We start from the raw sequence: 18,012 nt of genomic DNA, 5'->3' as shown, positions 1-18,012 counted from the left end.
TTGGTTGGTCACAGGCAGGGGTGATGTTCAGGGTGGCAGGAGAGGATATATTGTTTATTAATATTCTTCCTATCTTGTGTTAGCAAGTTTCTTTACTTAGCAGAGTTTACATGCACAGCAGAAATCTGGTTGCAGGCTCATTAGAACCTCTTACTATTATGCAATTCAGTCTCTCTCAGATTGAATTGTATGTTCCTGTAAGACCCCCTTTTTAAATCCCTCCTAAAAGAATAAAGACACCACAGTCTTATTCACAAGCAATAAAAGGAAAGTTTACTCACAATCAGGCAGAGCACAATGTGACCCTGAAGGCAGGCTTAAGGCTTAAAGCTACAAGCATATACAAACAGGTGTACCCCATATGTGTGTTGACCTAGTGACTGCAGTTAGCAGTCTGGGAAGTTCGCAGGACGAAAGGAATATGGAAAAGAGAAGGCAGTGCCAGCATGCCTTGTCCTTTTACCAGGTCTGGAAAGGTCACACCCACCCACTAGTCACATGCAAGGAAGGCCTCTCCAGGCCAGGAGGAACAGGAAGTTTGACTGGCTGGACCAAACATTCCCTTGCACGTCCACTCTAGCAAAACAAGGAATGTTGTACTTGACTGCTCTTGGTGGATTGCATCCCACAGATTGGTTGGCGGGGCATGTTCCAGTAGGTGTGGCCAGAGATAGCCACTGCCACAAAAGCACACATTAACACACACAGTGTGGAGCGACTGACTTTTCTCCCCTTTGTGGCCAAGCCATTATGAGGTGAGTTTTCTTGAGGGCGGTTGTCAGGCTTCAGGGAATCAGATCCCTCCCACAGTAGCAGCCAAGAAGCAGAGAAAAGATAAAAGTTCTTACCAAGCAATGTATTCAGTAATTCACAGAAAGCGACGAAGGAATGCAGTCTTCCCTAAATAATGGCGTTGCTCCAAGTAAAGTCCCCACCCCACTACATTTCCCCTGTTCGACGTCACTCCTCTGTCGGTTAATCTGAGCTTTCTGCCTCTGAGCTCTCTGTTCTACTACCCTCAATGCACGCCTGGTCCTGGGAGAGGAATGCTTTCCAAGGACACTGAGTCTGTCAGCTGTCTCCCCCCCCCCCGGTGCTTCTTCTTCCTGCTGTTCCTTTCCCAATATTTCCCAGCTTTTGCCCTCTGAACTATGCCCTTCTGCAAACCACTGTTCTAAATCTAGACTGTCCTCCTGTTCTAGGGAAGGTTCGGGAGAAGGGTGGGGTGGTCCCCACCCTTCCTCCTCAGTCCAGCCCCTGACAACAGTCCTGTCTGGTTCGTGTCCCTGCAATGAATGGGCCTGCTCAATGGGGTGGGGATGTCATTCCCAGAGTGGCTGGTTTTTAGCACCTCCTCAGACAGTAGAGAATTATGTGTTGTTGTGCATAGTTTGCGGCTCACAACCTGCTGTGTGGAGGAGGCCCCCGAGCCCACCCTGAGAAGAAATGATGCATCCCGTGAACAAGTATTCGTGACTATAGCCATGCAGAATGGTACCACAACACCCACCAGAGAGTCACCAACAACTACCTTTCAGCCTTCCGCCACCCACTGAGTGTATGGGAGATGGCCGTGAGTAATGGGTGCAGGTAGGCAGAAATAATGAAATCATAGGATTGTTGGAAGGGACCCAAAGGGTTCCTCTGTGTGTTTCTATGCACCCAAGAGAAGGAATGAGAGCGAGTGGTTGTTACTGTACACTTGATGCAGTGGGCGGGCTGATTGGACCATGTGGTGCAATTTTATAGCAGCTCCGAGTACAACTCTTGCCATATGGAATGGGAGTTCCCAGCTCACAAGTCCTGCTTCTTTCCCTCCTACGGCCAGATGTCCTAAGCTAGCAGGAGGGTGCTCCATCTTTTGCCTCGTCTAATTTGAGGGAAGACGCGTCATCGGTAGCAGGCACCGTTCCCAGCGTTGGCTCAGCGATGGCTCAGATCCTCTTGTCTGTTTTCTGTTGAAAAGTGCGGAGTGAAAACAAGGGTGTTTAATTGAGACCTACAAGTAATGCTGTCATAGATCTATGGTGCTAAATGTTTAGGTTGGTAAACATTAGGATTTAATCAGAATTTGTATGTTATTAGACAGTCTCAAATGTATATTAATGTAACGGGTTTGAGGTGTTTAAGTAGCGTTTATGTGTAAAGGCTGTGTATCAGACCTTGAGGGTGTAATCAAGATCCATGTGTATTGGAATATGTGCATGGACCTACTTCTGAGCACCACCTATTATTAATTAATTAATATCTGGTCTGCAGATCTGATTAGGCTCACCAGGTCTCCCCATTTGGTCTGCGAAGCTGTTTTGACGAAGCCATGCCCACCAACTGTACACCTGGTGCTATATATGATGTCGGATGCGATGATGACCAGCTGATTGCTGGGACTTGTAAAGCACTGTGTATGTGCTGTTGCCGTTTGATTTCAAACTGTGCAGGCAAAAACATCAGATGACTGACAGGTGGGTAGCCCTGCCCACTTGTCAAACCTGGCCTGGGGAGGGGGGGAGGTCCGCTTCTCTGCCCCTGGCTTAGTGTTATGAATGAACCTTGTGGGGTGTTTTAACTATGGTTTGTTTACTGCCACCAAGCCCACAATCTGAATCCATGGTCTGCCGTTAGCTTGCAAAGCGTGGTTTGCTTTAACTGTACAGTGGTACCTCGAGTTAAGAACTTAATTCGTTCTGGAAGTCTGTTCTTAACCTGAACCTCTGCTTAACCTGAGGTACCACTTTAGCTAATGGGGCCTCCCGCTGCCACCGCGCGATTTCTGTTCTTATCCTGAAGAAAAGTTCTTAACCTGACATACTATTTCTGGGTCAGTGGAGTCTGTAACCTGAAGCATCTGTAACCTGAGGTACCACTGTACTTTGTGCAACCAACATACTCCCCTGCCTCAACCTGCTGGATTTTGAAACAACTTTGAAATGGCAATTGCTTGACCTGATATTGTATAATCTACCTGCAAACAAATCAGAATGAATGCTCAACAGTCTCTTGGAAGCAACTGGTGTTGGGGTGGGGTGTTGAGGAAAAATTCATGGGTGATAGAGTTAGCCGTCATGTTTTAGGTTCCCTCTCCTTAGTGTAGAGATCGAAGTATACATCTGTGCATTTAAAAAAAAAAATTACAAAATTTAAACATACAACAAACAACAATTCGCAATCTAAAGAATGAATTACTCTGAATCTCCCGACTTCTCCCCATCCCTTCCATGGCTCCTAATGAAAGTATTTACAACTGCATATCAATATTTATCCAAGTATTTTTCCTTCTGGATTATCCATAGTATCCGTTACTTTACAAGTGTGGTTAAAATCCTGCCAATGTTTTAACCTGCTTGCAGTGGTCTCTTTTGTAAATTATAAACTTTCCCCAGTCTTTTTTAAAGCGCTTGTCTTCTTGATTTCTGAGCTTCCCAGTTGGTTTTGCCATTTCTGCACAGTCCACCATCTTGATCTGCCATTCTTCTCTGGTCGGGGTTGTCTCTTCCTTCCATCTCTGGGCCAGTAGTATCTGTGTGGCCATCGGTGCATTGTTTTAACTCTTCTGCCACAATTATATTCTTAGTCTGATGTTCTTAGTCTTAACGCTTTATCTGCAAAACCTTGGAACTGAAAAGCTTTGGCTCAGGCTGAGGGTGCTGCTGCCATTTCCCCCCCTTTTTTTAAAAAAAGAAAAAGCAATATTAAACAGGCTTAATAACAGGCATTTCCCCCCCCCCCGCCTATTGTTTATATGTATAAGCTACAGGGAACAGCCACCTAATTAAGATAATTGTACTTTGGCAAGGAGATTCTTGATTTATGCTGGATACTCACTCCCCATGCTCATTACTGAAAACCATGTGGGTGCTTTCCTAGTTGAACAAAGCAGAACAGGGAGAGAAAGCCAGTTACCCCTTCCCCGGCATTGGGATGAATCTACAGAAAATGCATCCGCAGTATGAAACGTCGATGGTATGTGTGGCGATCACACAGGGTCCCCGGACGTTTGACGGTCTATTGATCCCTGTGCCACCACTATAATCACTTTCCTGCTGCCACCAACCCGTTTCTCTCAGGTACACACTGAGTCCAGACAGTTGTTAACATTAAAACAAATAATCAAGTTTATTTTATAAGCATGAACAAGTTTATGGTTTCAGATAATTTTTCTTGTCAGTTTCTTATCCTTAGTTTCTATACCGGCCTATACCTTCCTAATACAGTGGTGCCTCGCAAGACAAAATTAATCCGTTCCGCGAGTCTCTTTGTCTAGCAGTTTTTGTGTCTTGCGAAGCAACCCTATTAGCGGATTAGCGCTATTGGCGGTTTAGCGGCTATTCAAGGCTTAGCGGCTATTAAAGGCTTAGCGGCTATTAAAATCTTAGCGGATTAGTGGATTAGCGGCTTAGAAAAAGGGGGGGGAACGAAAAAAAATCGGAACACTCGCAAGACGTTTTCGTCTTGCAAAGCAAGCCCATAGGGAAAATCGTCTTGCGAAGCAGCTCAAAAACGGAAAACCCTTTCGTCTAGCGGGTTTTCCATCTTGCGAGGCATTCGTCTTGCGGGGCACCACTGTAACTTCTAACTGATCATCCCAACTGTCTGTCTGACTCCTCCTAACAGTTTCACTCACTCTCACATCCAAACTAGCCCAACCCACAGACTTATCCTCCCTCTTCCTTCTCCAACTCCCAACTGACTCCCCAACAACTCCAACTCTAACGCCTCCCCTTGGGTTCCCACTGGCCAATCACTTCACCCTCATTTAACCCTTTCCTTATGACCCACCTAGGAGGGCAAACGCCACAGTATGAAACTTCGATCCATCCTTGGGCTCCTCTGAACAACCTATCCGTTGAGCATTCATCCTGATTTGCTTGCACAAAGCTTATGCAGTAGTTAGACCACAGGCTCCTCTATAAACATCCTCCCCTCTCCCCTTTTTGGTATACATTTTTATTTATTTTAATACAGACAGAACAAAGAAACATATCACAAAGCTGCGCTGTGGATCAGTGTCAAATATAAAGCTTTTTACTTAAAAAGCGGGGAGAATGAAAAAAAGGCAATAGCACAAGATACAGATTAGGAAACACAGGTATCTCCAATATCAAAGGATTACAATTCCGAGCTAATTTATTTAATCTGTTACGGGGAAGGGGGAAGAGACATCAAGAGGCCTGCAGCGCATGACATCTATTGAATCAACCAGGTGGAGGAGAATGTCCGTGTGTCATTGACAAGCATAACAAAACTGTGCCACACTGAAGGAAATCTGTTTTTCTTGCTTTGACCTTTAACAATTCACAATTTATATGCTATTTTTTTCTAAGAAGGCTATCTCCCAAACTTTCAAATACCATGCTTGGAGGACGGCACCAGCAAGGTCTTTTCCCAGCAGACATCCTTTTTATTGTGCGTTGATGTTGGTTTGTGCTTATAATGGTATTTGGGAAGTCACATGTGACCCCACTTTCCATACTGTTTGCGGCTGCAAATGTTCCAGAGCGGACATACTACTTCCTTTCTGATCAGTGCCCATCCCATAACTTCCTAAAATCCTTCAGCTTCTCATTTCACAATTGTTACAGGGCTTGTTTGTTTAGTCCCAGTTTTGTTGCTGCTCCAGACGGCAATGTTGCAAATAATATGCTCTCCCAAGTCCACATTCCCAGCATGTTCACACTCCTGGCTTTGTCATGTCCACAAAATGGAAGATGGCGGGACCCTCAAGGGTGTGCTCTATGGGGAGCTGGCTTCAGGCACCAGGCCCATTGGCAAACCAACTCTGTGTTACAAAGATGTCTGCAAATGCGTCACAAAGGCTGGCAACATCAACCTTTCTCTTTCCCCACAACACAACAGTAGCGATGGGTGAATCTCTCTATTTCAGTTTCTCATTTGTCCCATCTAAAGTTCAGTTCTCCAAATTTCCACATTACAGTTGTCCGTTGTCGAACATAATCTGTTCCGGAAGACCATTCGACTTGCAAAACGTTTGACATCCGGGGAGCAAAGGGTGGTCTCCAAAGTCAATGGAGAAAATTGAAAAACACGCGCCATTCGACTTCTGAGGTGCGTTCAAAAACGGAAGCAATTACTTCCAGGTTTTCAGCATTCATAAACCAAAACTTTTGGCTTCCAAGATGCTCGAAAACCGAGGTACCACTGTAGTTTGTGGTTGTTGTTTTTTAAAAAAACCCCTCAAGAAAATACATCAGCATTTTAGTGTGACTTTCCCCTACTACACAAATGTTGTTCGTGTGCAGTTTTCCCCAATACATACATTTTTTTGCAAAGCAATTCCCCCCTAATATAATGCGTTATTGTTTCCATTAATATATGCACTTCAATGTACACTTCACCCTAGCGTATGCATTTTTGAATACATTACTTGACTGGGGAATGGCGCAGCAAAATTATGAGAAGCGCAAATTTTGAGGGATGGCTGTTTTGGGAAAATGTGAATTAGGCAGGTTCACCTTTAAATGCAAACTGAATCCCATTTCCCCCCATCCTTACTTGACAACAAAACTAGGGCTTCGGTTTGTTCTCGTTTGCAAAGCTCAGACTGCAAGGATCAGACTTCTTGTGCCATAGCAATGTCTGGAATCTGGCAGGGTGATCAGAGACCAAATTACCTAGAGGAAGGTTACATAAATGTGCCGCAGCTGAATATTTTCATTTTACTGCATCACCTCAGTTCCTAGGATGGGACTACCCTGCGGGGCTGGATGCAGATCCTGGAAAAGTACAGACAGAGTGATGAGGAGGTTAGCAGTATTCTTGCCCCCCCCCCCCTTCTAAGGGTGCTGGCTGGGTCATAAAGCAACTGTCACATTGCATTAGCCTGCGAACTGCTTCTCTCCACACATGCCAGCGAAGGCAACTGCAGCACTGTTTGTGAGCAGTGAGAGATCCGTGCCTGTTTGTTCATCAGGCAACGCTCCCTCCCCACGAGACCCGCACGCTTGCTTCTTTCGCATGCAGAATGAGGTTCTCGTGCCCAGCAACCACCCGGTCCCTTGTGGGTTTGTGATCTTGTGCAAAGAGATTCTAGAACACGTGCAGCAACTGCGCATTGAATTACCCTAAATCCAGGCTGTTTCTGCGCCTACATTTCAGGAAGGTCTCCCTGCTGCTTGCATAGTGAGAGGCAGTGTGGCGTAATGGTCAGAGAATCAGACTAATGTTGGGGATAACTGGGTTCAAATAGTCACTCAGGCAGGGGTGCCAACTTGAATAAAATACAGGGTGGGAGCAGGCAAGTCCCATCCTGCATAATCAATCACAAGATGTGGCCGCGAACACCATTTGAATGGTAATGCCCATCAACTTGGGGGAGGGGCTCAGATATTTTATTGGGGAGGGGGCAAAGGGACCTTGGCCCCCCAGGAGTTGGCTCCTATGTGCTCAGGGCCCTTCCAGACTGTCAATGTTTTCAGCTGGGATTCCATCACCTTCCAGCAAATTACAACTGATGGGATGGTTGTGCACAACAAACCCACTTTCCTGAAAGTTTTTTGCAACAAGGAAAGTGGCAGGAAAATATACCCGGGAAAATACGAGATAACACCTTCTTGGATGCAGCTTCATCTAACCTCCCCACAAACAAATCAGAATGAATGGTCATTAAATAGCTAGTCTCATCTGATCTCCCTGCAAACAGTCAGGATACTCAATAAACAGGCCAGTTGATGTCCCAGGAGAAAAATGGATCTACTGACAAACTGGAACGTGTCCAGAGGAGGGCAACCAAAATGGTCAAAGGCCTGGAAATGATGCCTTATGAGGAACGGCTAAGGGAGCTGGGCATGTTTAGCCTGGAGAAGAGGAGGTTAAGGGGTGATATGATAGCCATGTTCAAATATATAAAAGGATGTCACATAGAGGAGGGAGAAAGGTTGTTTTCTGCTGCTCCAGAGAAGCGGACACGGAGCAATGGATCCAAACTACAAGAAAGAAGATTCCACCTAAACATTAGGAAGAACTTCCTGACAGTAAGAGCTGTTCGACAGTGGAATTTGCTGCCAAGGAGTGTGGTGGAGTCTCCTACTTTGGAGGTCTTTAAGCAGAGGCTTGACAACCATATGTCAGGAGTGCTCTGATGGTGTTTCCTGCTTGGCAGGGGGTTGGACTCGATGGCCCTTGTGGTCTCTTCCAACTCTATGATTCTATGAGTCTATGATTGCATTATGTGTGTGACAAGAAGCATTCCTACCAAATCACATTACTGGTCTGCCCAGAGTGCATACTGGGAGAGATGGAGCATGCAGCCCTGAACGCAATGGTGACTTTTGGGCTTTGTATTCATTCTCCTCCTCCAATACTCATTGGTTGAGAGGTCCACTAATAGCCTCTTACCTACAACCCCAGAACATCCTGTGTGAAGATCTAGGCAATAAGTCCTGCTTGCTTGCTTCCTTCCTTGCTTCCATGTGTTTTATTCTCAACAAAGGAGAGAAGCTCTGTGGAAATGAATTAATTGTAGAGTCTGTCTGGAAAAGGACCATCTCTGATGGAGTCTTCATAATCATCAGCAGCATTAGCAATAAGACAAAAGCTGTAAACAAGCTGGCTGCAAAGGAGCTCAGCAAATTGGTCTCAATTACTTGCCTATCTTGGGGAGAGAAAAATTAAAGTGGCCTTTTAAGTGCAGAGAGACGTGTTGAATAGAAATCCATAGTTATAAATTAGAACAGCAGCACATGGTCGCAGAGAGAAAGCAAAGAGGTAATATGCTTTGTGTGTCCCTTGCATTGCTTAATAGAGCCTGTAGCAAATTGCATTCCATTCTACAGGTAAATGGTGTTTCTTTTCTCCCCTTCCTATTTTTGCTCACAAGCATTGGAGCCAATTTGAGACTGTTGCTACTTTGTGGGTGGGATTCAGTAATGTAGTGACAAATTTAGGTTCCTCGGTTGAAGTGGCTTTGGCGCTTTTGCATATCAGACAAGGACATTTTGCAATAAGTAAGGGGGTGAAAAAATGCACTACAAAGTGAGGTATAACCATCCCTTGATGCAATGTTATATAACCTTTGCTGATTGTTGTGGCGATCACACAGGGTCCCCGGATGTTTCACCGTCTATTGATCTCTGTGCCACCACTTTATTTCTCACTGCCACCACCCAGGCCCTACCTGGTACAATACTGAGTCCAGTCAGGGTTAAATTGGAACATAAACTTCTGTTTATTTATTGCAGTTTAACAAGCGGGTGGTTTCATAAACAGTATCAGTCAATTACATTCATGAGTTGCCTATCCAGACCTATAACTTCCGCTACCTTCTCTCACTCACTAAACCACCTCTCAGATATTTACTTGTCTTCCTAGCCCCTAACTGTTCCTGACTCAGCTTATTTCGCTACACTAACTCAACCTACCCACAGACTCTATCCCAATTCACTCCCACTCCAACCAGCCTCCCAACGAACTCCTCCCTTTGCCCCTCCCAGAGCTGGTTTTATAGTCCCTCTGACTCCACCCCCCGGGTCCTGATTGGGTAACCTGTTTAACTATTTCACCTCCAGCACTCTCATATATTAACGTCACAATTGTTAGCTTCAAAAATGATGCAATTAGTGATCTTAGTACTACCAGTGGCAGCACCAGGAAAAAAAATGGGAGTGGGGCATAGAACTGGCAAAGTTGGAAGGGACCACAAGGATCATCTAGCCCTCTGCAATGCAGGAATCTTTCGCCCAAAGCAGGACTCGAACCCACAGCCCTGACATTAAGAGTCTCATGCTCTACCAACTAAGCTATGATATCCTTCCTCCTACCTCTCTTGTGTCATATTAGGTTTTGCAGCTGAGCTCTGGGAAGGGCTGCTTTCACTTTGGGGTAGAGTTTCTAATCAGCAAAGAGCAGTACGAATCTCCCAGGGTCACCATCCCATTGGTCCAGTGACTGAACCAGCCTGAGGCTCATTATCTTACAGCCGGCTCTCTTGGGTTCCAGTTTTCCTGCATTTAGAGCTGTGTAAGTGTCCCTTTTAAGGACCTGCTGTCTAGAACAAGCTGGGAGCTGGAGTGTACCTGCTCCTTTCATGAACGCATCGGTGCATGAAAGAGGATGCCTCCAGCCAGCTGTTGAGTTGGATTGAGTTATTCATCCCTAAGACGTCAGATAGGCAGGCTGTTTAGCAATTAATAATGAAAAGGCATTGCGTGCATTAGAATAACCGCTATGGTTCTGCAAGGGAAAAGAAAGATGCAAGAAGTATTATCTTAGCAAATGCCCTACAGCTTTGTGGAAGAGCAGGAAGAGAGAATCTTCCTGGAGCTCTCAAATCAATACCCACAGTAACAATGGCAGGTTGTGCTCTTTGAATGTTCAGAGTTGCTCACTTCTGAATTCTGCGGTTTAATACAGAGGAGATATTCTGAGCACCCATCTGGTCCAGTTTTGTTGGATGTGTTTCAGTTATTGGGGCTTGTGGAGAAGGTATTTGGTCAAGGCCAGCTCTCCATCTTTGCCTATTATGGCAACTAGCAGTGAAAGGGCAGTTGGCTGGGCCCAGGGGGCTGTAAATGTCTCCATAAAGAAGACATTTCTTTTGAGTACTCAAAAGATGTTGACAACTATGGTCTGGTGGCTAAAGGCTTCTCTAGATGTCCTCCATATTGTGCTTTCATGATGATTGGTTCTCATGATGCTATAGGGACATTCACATGTGATGACGCTTTCAATACTTGTTGCACCTCGAAAAAATATTTAGGTCCTAGAGCCAGTGTGCCAAGAGGACCTTGCCTGTGGAGCAAGGCTGAGAGCTTAAAAGCTCTCTTTGCGCCGGGTAACCCCAAGTGGATGAATGCTTGGCCTTGCTCCAACAAGGCTTGCTCAGTGTGCCAGTTCTGGCCTCCCTCTCATCGTCCGCCTTATTGAAGGCATGCTGGCTAGCTGCGAGGTGGCTCCAAGTGCAACGTGATTCTGATCAGATGCGAATTTTGTGTGTCCGTGTTACCCGTGGAACCGAACCCCCATGTAAGATGCTGGTGTGCTGTGCAACGTGCCTGTATTAGGTACCTTAGGCCAAAGCATCGTTTCCATGATGATTTATATACGTGTGGGTGTAAAAGAATATTTCTTTCTCTTGCAGGGTTACCTCTCGGAAGGGCTGGTGACAAAATGGTATCGATCTCCTCGCCTGCTGCTTTCACCAAACAACTACACCAAAGCAATTGACATGTGGGCTGCTGGTTGCATTCTAGCAGAGATGTTGACAGGAAAGATGCTTTTTGCTGGTAGGTCTTCAGTTCTTGCTGGTAGGTCTCAAATTTTCTTTCTTTCTTTCTTTCTTTCTTTCTTTCTTTCTTTCTTTCTTTCTTTGGTGGAAAGAAATGCAATAGCTCAGCCGTGGACATCCATTTTGGCTGAGTGTAAAATGCTGAGCGTTTCACTTGGCTTTCAGACTGCCAGGTATTTTGCAGGTATGATTCAGTTGTACACAGTCGTACCTTTTTTGTCAAATGGAATCAGTTCCAGAAGTTTGTTCGACTTCCAAAATGTTTGCAAACCTGGAAAGGAATTGCTGAAATAATTAACAGAAGTGGAATACAAAAAGGGAGGTGTGAGGAGGTCGTGGAAATAAGTGAATGAAAGATGGGATAATGAAATTGTTTGATTTATTTTATTGTTGTTGTATTGTTTTGTTAGTTTAATGTATTGTATTGTATGTGTTTTTTCTTTTCTTTTAGTGTTTAAAGTTTTTGGAAAAGTAATAAATATTATTTTTTTAAAAAAATGTTTGCAAACCAAGGCACAGCTTCTGAATGGCCCCGGAAACAATGCCGACAGCCGAAACAGATGTTCAGCTTCCAAAAAACGTTCGCAAACCGGAACACTTACTTCTGGGTTTGTGGCGTTCGGGAGCCAAAACATCCGAGTACCAAGGCATTCGACAACCAAGGTACGACTGTACTGGTGAATTTAGGTTGCGCAGTTGAATCCGGCAATCTTGTGCAACAAACCACTTAAGAAACCAAAACACCCTGGGGTTTTTTGCAGATTAGGAACGTGATGGGAAAATATACTGGAAAGTGTGGGATAATGGTAAAGAGAATTGAAAGTGGGATTGCAAATAACTGCCGGGATAGCATCACAAGCACAAATCATCAAGAATGCACAATAGGAAGGATGCCTAGAGGGGGGGGTCCAAAGTGCTTATAAAAAAATAACCTGGCGAGAACAAGAAGTTTTCCCACCTGCTGGAAGGCTGTTGTCCGAGTCCATCGCCAGCAGCTGGAAACTGGGCCATCCATATTTGTTCAGGAATCGAGTGCACCCCCTGATGCTACTTAACAAATAAACATCCCTCCTTTTTGGTTGACCCAACAGCCTTTCTTTCATCTCTGCTTTCATGGTGGTTATTATTATCCTATCCTTGCCCATTATTTGTTTTGCAAGACTGCAGGATTTTGACACTCTGGGTAAGCTGGCCGCATGCAGCTTTCTCTAAATAAATAACAAGGTTCATTAATAATGGATTCTAACGCTTGGCCTTCCAAAATATTTCTGCTCTGAAGACCTGGTAGCGTTGGCTGTGCATAGACTAAGGCCTTGTCCACACTCCTGTTTGCCCTGCACCTTGGGGTTTTCCACTGGCCCTGTGCTTTCTAGGCATGGGTCTGAGAGGTTTTGCCTTTCGCTCATTGCTCCCCCCCCAAAAAACCCCCACTTATACGGCGATAGTTCCATATCTTCCGAGTTCCCTGTTTTAAGAGGGATAGCCCCACTTTCTTTGAATATGCCCTGGGCTCTGCCTTAGTCCTGGGGCACCCAGGTTTTGCATGACAGGTGGGATTTATTACATGTTCTGGGATTTATTATTATTATTATTTATTTAATCGTTTTTTCAATACAAACAACAACCAAAAAACCCATATACAACAAAAACCACAATAACACTAATAACACAATTTAACAATTTAGATTTGAGTACTGATATATCTATAACTACACCTGTTTAACAATATTTCCTCACCTCTCCTCCCCATACTTCCCACCACTGTCCGCCTTATCACTTAAGTATTCCTTCCAGATTTCTTCATATTTATCCATTCTTAATTTGCGTCGATATGCAATTTGTTCTTGGGTAACTAGTCTGTCCATATTGTCAATCCATGTGCTCAATGGGATCTTTTTGTCCTGGGGCACCCAGGTTTTGCGTGGCAGGTGGGCTTTATTACATGTTCTGGGATGTGTCTTTTGAGTACAGGTTAGGTAATTATGGCTTGACAGTGTGGGAATGTTCAGGGAGGCAGGAGAGGATATGTTGTTTACTAATATCCTTCCTAACTTTCGTTAGCAAGTTCATTTACTTTGCAGAGTTTACATTCCCCTTTTACATGCACAGCAGATAGCTGGCTGCAGGCTTGTGTAAGCCTCTCACTATTATACAATTCAATCTGTCTGAGATTGAATTGTACATTCCTGGTAAGCTCGCATGAATCCCTCTTAAAAGAATAAAGACGCCACAATCCTATTTAAAGTCAATAAAAGAAGTTTGCTTACATCAGGAAGAGCACAGTGTGATCCCTGAAGGCAGACTTAGTTACAAATAGGTACATGTGGATCTACCCCATATGGGGGAATAATCCCAGTACTTCTGCTAGCTGAGAAGCTAGCAGAGCATTCCTAGCTAAGAAGCTGGTCCAGCAAGGAAGGAAATGAAAAAGAGAGAGGTGTGCTGCATGACTCGCCCTTTGGTTACCTGGACAGGTAAGGTCACGCCCACCTTCGATCACATGCAAAGGAAGGATGCTCCAGCCAGGAGGAACAGGAAGTTTCGACTGGCTGGACCAAACATTCCCTCGCATGTCTTCTCTAGCATTACAAGGAATGTTGTGTTTGGACTGCTCTCGGTGGATTGCATCCCACAGAGAGAAGAAATAACGTCCTTTTTAATTTCAGTCGTCTTTCATGTAATCTCACCTGGCACGTTGATCTCATTTTCAAAAGGCACCACTGAACGGCGTAAACCACTCATGAGAGAAAACAAAACCAATAGCTGAGTGCCAAATCCAATGTTAGTAATATTCAGAGCAGACTCATTGAAATGAATGGACATGACTAGCTTATTTCCATTAATTTCAGTGGATCTACTCTGGGTAAAACTATGTTGTATACAACATAGGAAAAGAGGAAAAGAAAACAGAGAGATACCATATTTTTCACTCTATAACACGCACCAGACCATAACATGCACGTAGTTTTTAGAGGAGGAAAACAAGAAAAAAAATATTCTAAACGAAATAGTGGATATATGATTTTTGTGGTTCATGCTGTGGCCACAGACATGTGATCTGACAGTGAGTTTGGAGTAGCCCAATGCAAAAATCCTGAGGATCCATGCTTTGTAACCACGGAGGAGGGAAGGAAGGGGAACCATGGATCCTCTGCTCACGACTGCAGCAGATCCCCTCTGCCACCCGCAGGCATTCGCTCCATAACACGCACAGACATTTCCCCTTACTTTCTAGGAGGAAAAAAGTGAGTGTTATGGTGCAAAAAATACGGGTAAATAAAAAAATAACGTTTGTAAAAAAAACACAACAAAAAAACCTAGAAGCTTTTCTCTTGGGAATTATAGGGATGAACTACCTAAATTGTACAGAAATTTACTTGTGTTTTTCACTTGCTCCAAAATGGAAAGAAGTCCCAGCAAAGGAGGAATGGATGCAAAAACTTACGGAATATGCAGAAAAAGCAAAACTTACCAGAAGAATAAGAAATCGAGATAACAAACTTTTTATAAAAGACTGGAAATGGTTTATTGAATATTTACAGATAAATTGTAAACAGATAAAAATACTGGCAGGATTATTGTAATAACCTGCAGCTACATAAGTGTGTGTGTGTGTGTGTGTGTGTGTGTGTGTGTGTGTGTGATAAATAAATGAGTAAGTTAATTTGGATATGCAGAAAATATTAAAAATAAATTTAAGGAACCACAGAAAGAGAGGGAAGGAAGTCAAGTTTTAAAATGTTTGTAAAATCAATGAAATGTATATATCTGAAAAGTATAACTATTTTTTTAAAACAACAACAACCAGAAATACAAATTCCTGTAGCGTCATTAACAATAGGCTTCCTGAATAAGGAGATTTTTCATCTGATGGTGGAAGCTAAAATGAGCAGGTGCTGAGTAGAATCCTAGAACTGTAGAATGAAAGGGAGCCTCAGCAATCATCTAGTCCAGCCCCCTGCAATGCAGGAATTGTAGCTAAACAGCTGAGGTCCATGAGTGGTCAGGGCAGCCCAGAATGCCCTGCCCAGGCTCCTGGCCTGAACGTTGATTGTATGGTCACACAGTTCTCCAGGCAAATATTCCCTGTACCTAGAAAAGTAGCTTGCCATGCTAGTCTAGATTCTGTCTCTGACACCTAATTTTGTATGTGCAGGTATTTTGTGGAGGAGCATTCAATCTTGTGAGCCACCGCTTTTGACGTGCCTTAAGTGGTGCAGTCCAAACGCACCACTGGGAACAACGAGTGCAAAACTCGGGTAATGGCTTCTGGAGTGGTAGATCAGAGTTGCCACTGGTCTGCCGCTTCATAATTTGACTAAAACTGTTGCAGAGAGAGTTGTTTTGAGCTAAGGGATAAAAGCATAGCTATCAAGCATCCCTTATTTGGCGGGACAGTCCCTTATCCCAGCGCCAAGGCCCTCTGCTGTCCCTTATTGATGATGTCCCTTAAATAAGCTACTGAAGGTAATGGGGCCCTTTCTATGTCCAGCTGTGCTTTGTCAACAACAAATTGTTGCTGTTTTTTTGTGTTGAATATATGCTATATGGTAATTTATGGACCTAATAGGTATCTAAAGCCAATAGGTATCTAAAGCCAACGCAACAAAATATGTATTTTATCAAAATAAAAAATTCCTTCCAGTAGCACCTTAAAGACCAACTAAGTTAGTTCTTGGTATGAGCTTTCGTGTGCATGCACACTTCTTCAGATACACTGAAACAGAAGTTGCCAGACCCTTCTATATAGTGAGAAGGTGGGGAGGGGTATTACTCAGAAGGGTGGTGGGAATGGGAGATTGGCAGATAGCTGAGGTGAGCCTGTTGACGACTCTTAACGACTGTAATAGGTCTTACAGGAAAAGGCAAGGGGTGAGAAGGTGAGAAATGGCTTAGTCATGTATAATGAGATAAGAATCCAGTGTCTCTGTTCAGACCAGGTCTCTCCATGGTAATGAGTTGCAATTCAGCAGCTTCTCTTTCCAGTCTATTTCTGAAGTTCCTTTGTAGTAAAACAGCTACTTTGAGATCTTGTATAGAATGTCCTGGGAGATTGAAGTGTTCTCCTACTGGTTTCTCTGTTTTGTGATTCTTGATGTCAGATTTATGTCCGTTTATTCTTTGGCGTAAGGTGTGGCCTGTTTGTCCAATATAGAGAGCTGAAGGACACTGTTGGCATTTGATGGCATACACAATGTTAGACGATGAGCAATTAAATAGTCCCGAGATGGTATGTGTGATGTTGTTGGGGCCAGTAATGGTGTTGTCCGGGTGTATGTGGCAGCAAAGTTGGCATCTGGGTTTATTGCAGGCTCTGGTGCCAGTGTCCGTGTTAAGTCTGGTTGTAGTATTATTGTGGGTTAGGAGTTGTTTAAGATTGGGTGGCTGTCTGTAGGCAATGAAAGGTCTTCCTCCCAGAGCTTGAGAAAGAGAACTGTCATTGTCCAGGAGAGGTTGTAGATCTCTGATGATGCGTTGTACTGTTTTAACTTATCAAAGTAATTGTTGATCCCTTATTTGGCTGCTGATCCCTTATTTTCGAGGTTGCCGGTTACTTATTTTCAAATCTGTAAGTTGTCAGCTATGGATAAAAGAAGAAGAAGAAAGTACTGCTAAATTTATTCTGGGCGGGATTTGGTTTGTTTGGGGCCCGGGGAGAGGGAGACAGCGTGTCCACACATTCTTCCACACCCCTCCTTGCAACCCCCAGCTAGGACACGTACAATTAGAGCTGTTGTTTTAAAATAAATAGTCAAGTGCTTTCCAGTCGTGCTGAGGATATGCTTCTCCACCCAATTAAGCTATTGGAAGCAGGGGAAGAGGGGTAGGGATGGAAAATGAGTCAACTGATTCTTTGATCACAACATCGGTTCCCTCCTGTGAAAGAGCGAGGGGGGTGGGTTGGAGAATGCAGGACATAGCAAGGCGATGCGTTGACCTGTGTATCAAAATACTGACCTGACCAGACTCCAGGATGTTAGTGCAAATCTGCAGAATATTCTTATGCAAGAACTGATTTGCTCCCAGCAGTTTCTTCAGACGATAAATAATGGTGAGCACGCACAAGTGTGGCCATGCCATAGACTTACTAGTGTCTGAAGATATATGTAAATAGTAGACACGTTTCTCTTCTAAAGGGCACACCAAAATTAGGTACATGTTATGAGCATTCCCACTGGGGACGTGGATGGCGCTGTGGTCTAAACCACTGAGCCTAGGGCTTGCCGATCAGAAGGTCGGCGGTTCGAATTCCCGCAACGGGGTGAGCTCCCGTTGCTCGGTCCCTGCTCCTGCCAACCTAGCAGTTCGAAAGCACGTCAAAGTGCAAGTAGATAAATAGGTACCGCTCCAGCGGAAAGGTAAACGGCGTTTCCGTGTGCTGCTCTGGTTCGGCAGAAGCGGCTTAGTCATGCTGGCCACATGACCCGGAAAAACTGTCTGTGGATGAACATCAGCTCCCTTGGTCAGTAAAGCGAGATGAGCGCCACAACCCCAGAGTCGTCCGCGACTGGACTTAACTGTCAGGGGTCCTTTACCTTTACCTTTTATGAGCATTCCTACCTTTATAGCACCTTGCCTCCTGTGGCTGGTGTGGGCATATGCGAACCTTTCAAATGAACAATGCAAGGGGGTTTCTAGATGACCTGTTAAGAAGACATTCATTCTGACTCATTTGCACCAAGTTTGCAGAAGATTATACAACATCATGTCAGGCAATTTTTACCCTAACCTTCCAGTCACTTTCTTTAGAGCAGAAAGTCTGATTGTTTTTG

The 18,012-nt window shown here is 44.3% G+C and overlaps 1 protein-coding gene across 4 annotated transcripts in view; it reads left to right on the top strand.

Annotated features, from left to right (window-relative positions):
- MAPK4 (mitogen-activated protein kinase 4) overlaps positions 1–18,012 on the top strand; it is a 95,764-nt gene that overhangs the window by 69,130 nt on the left and 8,622 nt on the right. For 3 of the 4 annotated variants that reach the window (XM_081212940.1, XM_081212942.1, XM_081212941.1), the window contains exon 3: positions 11,093–11,258. In XM_081212940.1, coding sequence (XP_081069066.1) covers positions 11,093–11,258 — 166 coding nt within the window. The remainder of the gene's footprint in view (positions 1–11,092; positions 11,259–18,012) is intronic. The other variant, XM_081212943.1, reaches the window with a different exon arrangement.

This window comes from Podarcis bocagei, assembly GCF_964188305.1.
Source record: "Podarcis bocagei genome assembly, chromosome: 11".
NCBI lineage: Eukaryota > Metazoa > Chordata > Lepidosauria > Squamata > Lacertidae > Podarcis > Podarcis bocagei.
Note: the sequence above shows the minus strand (reverse complement) of the source record. Positions and strands in the feature narration are given on the sequence as shown.